General features: G+C 41.8%; 1 protein-coding gene across 2 annotated transcripts in view; it reads left to right on the forward strand.

The window, feature by feature from the left end:
- Positions 1-10,163, forward strand: part of UBE2D2 (ubiquitin conjugating enzyme E2 D2) — a 52,533-nt gene extending 42,370 nt beyond the window's left edge. For both annotated transcript variants that reach the window (XM_089335954.1, XM_008255106.4), the window contains 5 exons: positions 1,588-1,619; positions 1,700-1,777; positions 1,861-1,966; positions 8,508-8,601; positions 10,060-10,163. In XM_089335954.1, the coding sequence (XP_089192080.1) occupies positions 1,588-1,619; positions 1,700-1,777; positions 1,861-1,966; positions 8,508-8,601; positions 10,060-10,105 (356 nt within the window). In that variant the 3' untranslated portion in view covers positions 10,106-10,163. The remainder of the gene's footprint in view (positions 1-1,587; positions 1,620-1,699; positions 1,778-1,860; positions 1,967-8,507; positions 8,602-10,059) is intronic.
- The last annotated feature ends 744 nt before the right edge of the window (positions 10,164-10,907 follow it).

The following is a 10,907-nucleotide window of genomic DNA, read 5'->3' on the forward strand; positions in this document are numbered from 1 at the left end:
GTCTGATCTTACATAGCTTAACCGTGGCAGCTGCAGACACGCCCCTCGAACATCTGCCAGGTGCCATATTGTAATGGAGATTTTAGGCAACGCCCAACATTAACAGCTCAGCGGATTTTCATATGGCTTCTTAGTCTTCATGTTTCTAGTTTATGAAGGAGTTCACTGGTTTTTATCAGATACAGTCTCAGGGACAACTTCCCTAAGTTTGCCTAGATGCTAGTATGAATGTTAAAGTATTTACTAACTTGCTTTTAAGTGAAAATTTTGTCTTTTGATGCATGTGCTGTACTTAATATGACACCACCATAGAAGTGGAACAAGTAGACCTTTCTGAAGTTTGAAGAGATCTCCTTATTCAGTTTTATAATTCATTGGAATTATGCCTAGAGCTTATAAACAAACTTGGGCTTTCAGCAAATGTTTTCTTTTTTTTTTTCCTTTATAAAGATATATTTTATTTATTTGAAAGACAGAGACAGACAGGCAGGTCTTACACCCGCTGGTTCACTCCCCAAATGGCTGCCACAGCTGGGGATGGACCAGGAGGAAGCCAGGAGCTTCTTCATGTCTTCCATGTGGGTTCATGGGCCCAAGCACTTGGGCTATCTTTGCTGCTTTTCCAGGCACATTAGTAGGAAGCTGGATTGGAAATGGAGGGGCTGGGACTTGAACCGGCACCAATATGGGATGCCATCATTGCAGGCTTCACCTGCTGTGTCACAACACTGGACCCAAATGTTTACTTCTTAAATTGAGGGGCTGGAGGCCGGTGCTGTGGCATAGCAGGTTAAGCTGCTGCCTGCAGTGCCAGCATCCTATATGGGTACCAGTTTTGAGACCCAGCTGCTCCACTTCTGATCCAGCTCTCTGCTATGGCCTGGGAAAGCAGAAGATGGTCCAAGTCCTTGGGCCCCTGTGTGGGAGACCCAGAAAAATCTCCTGGCTCTGGATCGGCACAGCCAACTGGGGAGTGAACCAGGGGATGGAAGACCTCTCTCTCTCTTTCTCTCTCTGCCTCTCCTTCTCTCTGTAACTCTGACTTTCAAATAAATAAATACATCTTTAAAAAAATTGAGGTAAAGAATAAGAAGTTTGTTTACCTGATAAGAATTTTTCTTTTTTTTTATTTTTTAAGATTTATTTATTTACTTGAAAGGTGGAATTACAGTTTGCTCCCTAGATGCCCACAACAGCCAGGGCTGGACCAGGCTGAAGGCCCACATGGATGGCATGTACCTTCCTAGGCACACTGGCTGGGAGCCAGATCGGAAGTGGAGCAGCTGGGATACGAACTGACACCCATATGGGATGTCCATGTCACAGCAGAGTCTTAACCTGCTATACCCTAACATGACTCTGGCCCTCCTGACATGACTTTTCAAGATGCTGTAGCCCAACTACTTTATTGAGTGCCTTAATAGTTTTTCAAGCTATTCCAGTAATTTTTTAGACTTAGATTCTTTATCCTGCCTGTACTCATTGTCATAATGCTTATAAATGAACTTGGAGTAGACAGGAAATGATACGTACTAGGTACAGTGTAGATATCACTACCTGATTAATTTTTTTCTTGTTCTTTTTTAGTGTTCCATTGGCAGGCTACGATAATGGGGCCAGTAAGTATTCAGATTTGATTTCAGAATAAATAATTTATGTAGTTTGCTCATTTTAATTCTGTTTTTCTTGTCACCAACAGAATGACAGTCCCTATCAGGGTGGAGTATTTTTCTTGACAATTCATTTCCCTACAGATTACCCCTTCAAACCACCTAAGGTAATTGAAATGTGACAGTTGTTTTTAATGTGTATTTTATGGTAATAAGAAACCAGTTTTCAAAGTGTTCCTTTTTTCTATAGGTTGCATTTACAACAAGAATTTATCACCCAAATATTAACAGTAATGGCAGCATTTGTCTTGATATTCTACGGTCACAGTGGTCTCCAGCACTAACTATTTCAAAAGGTAACAGCATGGGTATTTGATATGAAGATAGATAATGGTCTTTTTGGTTATCTATTTTTTGAAGATATTAGTTACATTGTTTAAGAGGAGATAGCAATCCCCCTTATTCTGAAATAGACCTTAATACAACTCCAGCATGTTGGGTATCCAAGTATAGGTGTCGGTTGGTATGGTGACTGTGCTGTGCTAGTCAGGCATAGGTTGAAAGATGGGCACTTGGTAATGACTGTTTTTCAGAGCATGAAGTAAAAGACAGTGTTTCTTCCAGCCTTGAGATCTTTGAATAAAAAGTGTAGATAATGTTCCACACAGGAAATACCAGCCCTTTAGAGGCATGCTTATGCTGTAAACATGAACATTATGTTCTTGAGGAACAAAATATAGGTAGATTTGTATTGATGCTGTTAACGGTTTTACCACCTCTTATCTTTAGATTTTTTAAGATTTTATTTGAGGGGCCGGTGCTGTGGCAAACGGGTTAGCGCCCTGGCCTGAAGCACTGGCATCCCATATGGGCGCCAGTTTGAGACCCGGCTGCTCCACTTCCAGTCCAGCTCTCTGCTATGGCCTGGGAAAGCAGTAGAAGATGGCCCAAGTGCTTGGGCCCTGCACCCAGGTGGGAGACCTGGAGGAAGCTCCTGGCTTTGGATCGGCACAGCTCCAGCCATTGTGGCCAATTGGGGAGTGAACCATCGGATGGAAGACCTCTCTCTCTCTCTCTCGCTGCCTCTCCTTTCTCCGAGTAACTATGACTTTCAAATAAATAAGTAAATCTTAAAAAATATATATTTTATTTGAGAGAGAGTTACAGACACAGAGAGGGAGAGACAGAAAGGTATTCCATCTACTGGTTCACTTCCCAAATGGCCACAACAGCCAGAGATGGGCCGATCTGAATCCAGGAGCTTCTTCCAGGTCTCTTACACAAGTGCAAGGGCCCAAGAACTTGGGCCATCTTCCACTCCTTTCCCAGGCCACAGCAGAAAGCTGGATCAGAAGAGGAGTGCCCAGGATTTGAACCAGTGCCCATATGGGATGCTGGTGCCATGGGTGGAGGATTAGCTTACTCTGCCACAGCACTGGCCCTACAAGTTAATTTATATATATATATATATATACACACACACACACACACACACACACATTTTATTTATATATATATATTTATTTATTTATTTGAAAGACAGAAGTGGGGGAAAGAGAGAAAGGATCTTCCATCCACTAATTCACTCCCTAAATGGCCACAAATGCCAAAGCTGGGCCAGTCCGAAGACAGGAGCCTGGCGCTCCTTCCAGGTCTCCCATGCAGGTACACGGGCCCAAGCCCAAGCACTTGGGCCATCTTCTGCTGCTTTTCCAGGCCATAACAGAGAGCTCTATCAGAAGAGAAGCAGCCAGGACTCAAACCGGCACCCATATGGGATGCTGGCACAGTGCCAGCCTGTCAGCAAGTTAATTAAAAAAAAAAAAAAAAAAAAAAACTCTTGGACATTAAGGTAATATTTCTGGAATTCTAGACAAAAGTAAAAACAACAGAACAGAACCATGATTTTTTTTTTTTTAATTTGACAGAGTTAGAGAGAGAAAGAGAAAGGTCTTCCTGCCGTTGGTTTACCCCCCAAATGACTGCAACGGCCGGTGCTGCGCCAATCCGAGCCGGGAGCCAGGTGCTTCTTCCTGGTCCCATGCGGGTGCAGGGCCCAAGCACTGCCCTCCTGGGCCACAGCAGAGAGCTGGACCAGAAGAGGAGCAACCGGGACTAGAACCCGGTGCCCATATGGGATGCTGGCGCTGCAGGCGGAGGATTAGCCAACTGAGCCATGGCGCCAGCCCCAGAATCATGATTTTTGAAAATGATGTTTTTATTTTCTTTTATTTATTTGAAAGGCAGAGAAACAGAGAGAAGCATAGTCAGTCAAAGAAATACATGGTCAATTCCCAAATGCCTGCAATTGCTAGGGCTGGGCCAGACTGAGACCAGGAACCACGAAGTCTCTCAGGTCTCCCACATGAGTGGCATGGTCCCAAGTACTTCAGCCATGAGCTGCTGGTTCACAGGATACACATTTTCAGGAAGGTAGAATTAGGAATAGAGCCAGGGCTCAAGCTCATGCACTCTGATATGGGACGTGACGCCCCAAGCATCATCTTAACCACTGTACCAAGTACCACCCTGGAAACCACAGTTTTAAAAATTGTGGATGAAGCAGTTCTCCAGAGAAATGGCTTTTTCTCTTTTAGACCCCTTGCTATGGAAGCTATTGAAGGGCTATTTGAGAAAGTGTTCATATACCTGTTCTTGCCACTTTTTGGCCTGGTGAAGGTCCTATTTGTTCTTCACTAAGTGGCATTGGAGGTGTAAATCTCATAGTGAGACCCAGAGAAGTGGAATTGGGCGGGTATTTAAAGTTTATTTAACTTAGATTCTGTCTTTTAATGTAGTACCATTTTGTTGACACAATTGAGTGTGTCATCTAACCTACGTCTAATTTTTTTTTAAGTATTTATTTATTTGAAAAGCAGGAATAGAATGAGAGAGATTGATCAATCTTCCATCTGCTGATTCACTCCCCAAAAGCTGCAACAGCTGGGGCTGGGCCAGGCCGAAGCCAGGAGCTTTTTCTGGGTCTACCACATGGGTTCAGGGGCCCAAGTTCTTGGGCCATCTTCAGCAGCTTTCCCAGCACCATTAGCAGGGAGCTGGATTGGAAGTGGAGCAGCCAGGACTTGAATCAGGGCCCATATGGAATGTGGACACTGCAGGCAGAGGCCTAACCTTTTATGCCACAGCACCAGCCCTTAGGTTTACTGTTTCTAATCTTGTGTGTGATACTAATTAGCCCTTCAAAACATAGTCTGTTTTCAAGGGCAACAATTTTGACCTAAATTTTCTTCCACTTTGAAGATTAATGTTAGAGATCTAAGTATGTAGAAAACTTGAAGCAGATAAGTGTGCTATAAAAATACTTTATTATGTTCTAGAATTGAAAGTGACTGCGTTTTGACATTAATGAAAATGTGTGTATACCAACGAAGAATGTATATAGGTAGAACTTGTGTCACTTTAGTGAAGAGCCAGCCTATGCAGGGTGTAGAAATAGAAGTCAGTCTTCTTACAGAGGAAGAAGCTATAGTACATTGTATGCTGCAGTCAATTTTCCATGAATCCTTTCCTCAGATTCAGATAATCACTACCCAGCTTTATTTTCCTAGAAAGTTAGAATAAGCTTAGAGTTTATCTTTTTAAAGTTAACTTACTAGAATAATTAGAATTAAGTAAAGGAATTTATAGTGAATGCTCTTATGGTGACAGTATATATAATTTTAGGTGAAGAATCAGTTGTAGTCTTGCCAATTTGATAGGCCAGATAACTTTCTTCTTTCCATAGTCAGTACTTTTCATGAGCATTCAGAAATCTGTTATTCCGCAGTGTGTGCTGTGGTTTAGCAGGTAAAACTGCCGCCTGCAGTGCCGGAATCCCATATGGGCACAAGTTGGAGACCTGGCTGCTCCACTTCTTACCTAGCTCTCTGCTATGGCCTTGGAAGGCAATAGAAGAGGGCCCAAGTCCTTGGGCCCCTGCACCCATGTGGGAGACCTGGAAGAAGCTCCTGGCTCCTGGTTTCCGATCTGTGCAGCTCCAGCTGTTGCAGCCAATTGGGGGAGTGAATCAGTGGATGGAATGTCTCTCTCTCTCTCTCTCTCTCTGCCTCTGCCTCTGCCTCTCTTTCTCTTGTAACTGTAACTTTCAAATGAAATAAATAAGTCCTTAAAAAAAAAAAAAAAAAGAAATCTGTTATTCCCTGTTGTCATTTTCAGGCTTTCTTCCCTAGTTGCTGTTAGAATGTTCTATGCTTGAAGAGGGCATCAGGTGATGACATCTGACAACGGGAAGAGAAGATATTTTGGGAATGACATCTGCCAGAACTGTGGGCAACAGAAAATGAAGATTTAGAAAGCATCTTTTTTGATATCTTATTTTGTTTTCCCAATAGTCCTATGGCAAGGAAATAGCTTTGACAAATGACAAAGGGCATGTCAGCTTTTTCTTCATCTCTCAGAGGCCCTTGATCTATGTATAACAGATCTGATAGGAAGATGGGTAAATCCTGTTCCTGCTGGATTTGATGTTTTGTGAGTAAAGTGGGCTCAGAGTCATTGCCTGTTAGTATACAACATTAGAGAGAAATAAGATAGTTAAGTTTTGTTAACATCATGGTCAGAGGAACTAAATTTATTTCATTATGCCAGAGCCTGCTGAAATAAACAGTGACCTTGGACCCCTTTTTTGTGCATTCAGTAAGGATTATATAAGTTAATGACAGGTTTGAATAGAGAAAATTAAACCACTGAGGTTTGTCTGCTCATCTCAGGATATCTTTGGGGAAATAGTTTAGATGGGATTCTAAATTGTCACTGAAAAGAATTTAAGAAGTTAGTATGTTGTCCTCTGTAATAAGTGTGTGGTTATGCCTATTTGGAGACAGGTACTGGCCTTTAAAAAAAAAATTTAGGGGCCAGCGCTGTGGCATAGCAAGTTAAAGCCCTGGCCTGTAATGCCAGCATCCCATATGGGCACCAGTTCAAGTCCCAGCTGTTCCACTACCAATCCAGTTCTCTGCTATGGTTTGTGAAAGCAGTAGGAGATGGCCCAGGTCCTTGGGCTCCTGCACCCGTGTGGGAGACCCAGAAGAAGCTCCTGGCTCCTGGCTCCTGGCTTCTGGCTTCATATCAGCCCAGCTCTGGCCATTGTGGCCATCTGGAGAATGAACCAGCAGATGGAAGACCTCTCTCTCTCTCTGCCTGCCTCTGCCTCTGCCTCTGCCTCTGCCTCTGCCTCTGCCTCTGCCTCTGCCTCTGCCTCTGCCTCTGCCTCTCTCCAACTCTGCCTTTCAAATAAATATTAAATAAATCTTTTAAAAAAAAGTTACAGAAAGGCTGAGGATGAGAGAGCGCGCGGGCAAGTGAGCTTCCATCCATTGGTCCACTCCCCCATCCCCACCCCCACCCCCTGCAAATGGCCTCAACCGCAGGAACTGGGCCAGTTGCAAGCCAGGAGCCTTGTGAGTACAGCGGCCCAAGGACTTGGCCATCCTCTGCTACTTTACCAAAGCCCATTAGCAGGGAGCTGTATTGGAAGAGGAGCAGCTGTGACTCAGAAAGGCACTCACGGAATGCAGGCACTACAGATGGCAGTGCTGGCTCCAGCACGGGCCTTTTTTGTTAAAATTTTTTTTTAATTTATTTATTTGAAAGAGTGACAGATCTTCCACCTGCTGGTTTACTCCCCAAATGCCCACAAAAGCCAGGGCTTGGCCAACTCCTTCAGGGTCTCCCACATAGGGGTGGCAGGGATCCAAGTACTTAGATCATCTGTTGCTGCCTTCCCAGGCATATTAGCAGGAATCTGTGTGGGAAGGGAGTAGCTGGGACTCAGACTGACACTGTGATATTTGATGGAGGCACCCCAAGTAGCGGCCTAATCTGCTGTATCACAGTGCCTGATCCAATGGCCTTTATGTTCTTGGCTTAGACTAAATTGTTTTCAACTGAAAACTAAGCAAATCTGTTGTATCTAAAAGTGCTACCTACCATACAGAAAACATTGTTGGATTTTGTGATTATCAGTTTTACCTAAGAGTATACAGTAGTGGGGCTAGATTTGTAATTTTGAAAGCCATTTTTCCCTGAACATGAGCTTCTAAAAATTGAGCTTTCAAAAGTGTTATTGGTTTAATATTTGGAAGACATTATAGTTACTGGTTAAGGACTTTGGACCAGTCACTTCTGTCTAGGCTGGCTTCCTTGGGAGTTTAGTCACACATTTCTTGTCTTTCTCTTTTCTAACTTCATAGAATATAAGACTTTGAACAAAGAGTCTTATATTCTTGTGTGAGTGACCAAGATGTCATTTATCTTTTTTTTTTTTTTTTTTTTTTTTTTTTTTTTTTTTTTTGACAGGCAGAGTGGACAGTGAGAGAGAGAGAGAGAGAGAAAGGTCTTCCTTTGCCGTTGGTTCACCCTCCAATGGCCGCCGCGGCCGGCGCGCTGCGGCCGGCGCACCGCGCTGATCCGATGGCAGGAGCCAGGAGCCAGGTGCTTTTCCTGGTCTCCCATGGGGTGCAGGGCCCAAGCACCTGGGCCATCCTCCACTGCACTCCCTGGCCACAGCAGAGGGCTGGCCTGGAAGAGGGGCAACCGGGACAGAATCCGGCGCCCCGACCGGGACTAGAACCCGGTGTGCCGGCGCCGCTAGGCGGAGGATTAGCCTAGTGAGCCGCGGCGCCGGCCTGTCATTTATCATTTACCATTAATTTTGTTCTTTTTGTTTTCATTTTTATTTTTAGGTGACAACTTGAAATCTGTATAAGATTTTAAATTCTTTGTTGACCACTGTTATACAAGCAAGGCAGAATTTATATAGCTGCTAGGCACTAAAGTATAGTAGGTTTTCAGAATTTTCTCAGGTGATGACTTCTCATGTTTCTCTCCACCCTTTGCTTTTATCCTCTACTAATGAATACATTTGTTTCATTCTAGTCCTCTTGTCCATCTGTTCTCTGTTGTGTGATCCCAATCCAGATGATCCTTTAGTGCCTGAGATTGCTCGGATCTACAAAACAGATAGAGAAAAGTAAGTATGGCCTCTAGACAGAAAGTGTACAAAGTGGGATTGAGATGTTTGTCTCAAATCTTTCTTACAAGATTCTTAAAATGAAGTCCTAATAAACTTCCCCACGGACAGGAAAAAGGAATATTTGCACAAGTATCTTTATCAGTGGATGATACTGTTTTTAATCTTGCTTTCATAAGGCTCCTACTATCTAGAAAAACTTTTTTACAGTGTATTCTCCAACAGCTTTATGTTGTATGTTTGGCTTTGGATACATGAAACATTTTGTGTCAAGTGCCCATTTTCTTATGTAGGTATTTGTAAATTAATGGGAAAAGGGAATTGATTTTCTACCATTTGGCATAATCTAAAGGAAAAAAGTAAGTAAATGCCATTAGACATGAAAGCCCACATTTCTTTTAAAAATAAAATGTGACAAACAATTTAGATGTTTTAGAGTCAGACTGAATTATTGAAGAGTGGTCTGGATATCAAAAGAGAGTAACTAAAAGTGTTCTAACCATTTTTGTTATGTATTATTCAGTGAGATTATAAGAAAAACTAGATGGGAGAGGCTGGTAGTTTTTTCTTTTCTTTTTTTTTTTTTTAGTTAAAAGAATAGAGAAGTACTTAAATTCTATTGGCTTAGAGAGAGACACCAGTAGGATTTTTCTTTAATGAAGCTACACTTGCAAACGGGGAACTCTAATAGCTATGGGTTCTTAGTTTTTGTTTGTTTTTCTGTATTATCTATTATCCTAATTTTTTCTCTGCCATGTGCTTATTTGGAATAAAATTGTATTATACTTTTTTCTATTTGTGGATTTATTCACAAATGTTTTTTGATTGGAGAACTGTAGTCCAGTGTCTAGAGCTGGGGACTTGAATGGCATTTCCTAATTAATTGTAATAATGTTCCGTAGAACTTTCCTGCATCTCTAAAAAGAGAGGAATTATGGAATGTTTTTCTTCATGTATTTTTCTACTCAAATGTTCTTCTGGAGCAAAATGCCTATTCATTTTGTCAAGCACAAATTGTTGAAATTAAGTTCTGCCAGAACCAGTGTTTTATTGATATAAAGCGAAGTATTACGTCCGTTGGCACATTATTAGTATATGATTTCAAGAACCATATAGTGTAGAATTACATATTTTCAAGAATCTCAAATAATCGAATCAAGAGTTGAACCTATTTCTTAGAAATACATCGATCAAATATATAATATGGTGTATGCCAGCAAATGCTAAAATTAATCAGAATCCTGTAAGTGGCATTTACAGCAAATTGTTTGCATTTTTTAGCTGTGTCCTATATTATTGAATAAGTGCTTATTAAAAATTTGGGATGTAAAAGTGGCTTTGCCTGAGTATTTTGTGGGTTATTCCCCTCACAATACTAGATAAGATAATGAATGAAACCTGTTTTGAACTAATTGACATCTCACTGTTGTTAAGCTAAGCTTCTCTTTGTGTGTACAGGTACAACAGAATAGCTCGGGAATGGACTCAGAAGTATGCGATGTAATTAACGAAATTATTGGATAACCTCTACAAATAAAGATAGGGGAACTCTGAAAGAGAAAGTCCTTTTGGTTTCCATTTGACTGCTTTCTATGAGCCCACGCCTCATCTTCCCCTGTGCACATGTTTACCTGATACAGCAGTGCTGCGTGTTGTACATACTTGGAAGAACAAACTAGAAAAATACTGTACTTCTGTACCAACATTGCCTCCTAGCAGAGAAGTGTGTGTGTGACAAGCCAGTTCTCCAGGCATAACCTAGTGTGAGACTAAAAGCTTTCCTTATTGACTTAAATTTGGATAACGGCAAGGTGTGAGGGGTGGTGGGTATGGTGTGTGCTTGGAAGGGGAAGAAAAGTTCCACTGATCTGTAGGAGATTGCTTTAAGTGGAATCCATTTTAACTCAAAACAGTTAAGAAAAGCAAGGTGAAGAACATGAAGCTGTTTCTGTATACATTTTATTCCGAAGGACCTACATCGGTGTAGGTGAAGGTGATGACCAACCAGATTAAACTCTACCCACATCCTGTACTTGAAGGTCTAAGTTTAACTGGTCAACATTTGAATGGATTGGAGCTATTAGTATGTAAAGTATGATGGGCTTTGTTCCCAACTCTTTTACATCCCCCCATCCTTTCAACCTTTCAGCCACTCTTTGTCTCCATATTCCTTGGTTTGTATGTGGTTTCTCAGTTAATACATAGCTAATAGCTCTTATTTTTCTTATGTTTTTAACCGCTTAGGTCTATTTGGATGTAAGGGTAAAAATTCATTTGATGAAAATACTTGTGAATATTTAAAGACC

The sequence above is a fragment of the Oryctolagus cuniculus genome, chromosome 6, assembly GCF_051225735.1.
Source record: "Oryctolagus cuniculus isolate XC-2025 breed Fujian yellow rabbit chromosome 6, ASM5122573v1, whole genome shotgun sequence".
NCBI classification, from domain to species: domain Eukaryota; kingdom Metazoa; phylum Chordata; class Mammalia; order Lagomorpha; family Leporidae; genus Oryctolagus; species Oryctolagus cuniculus.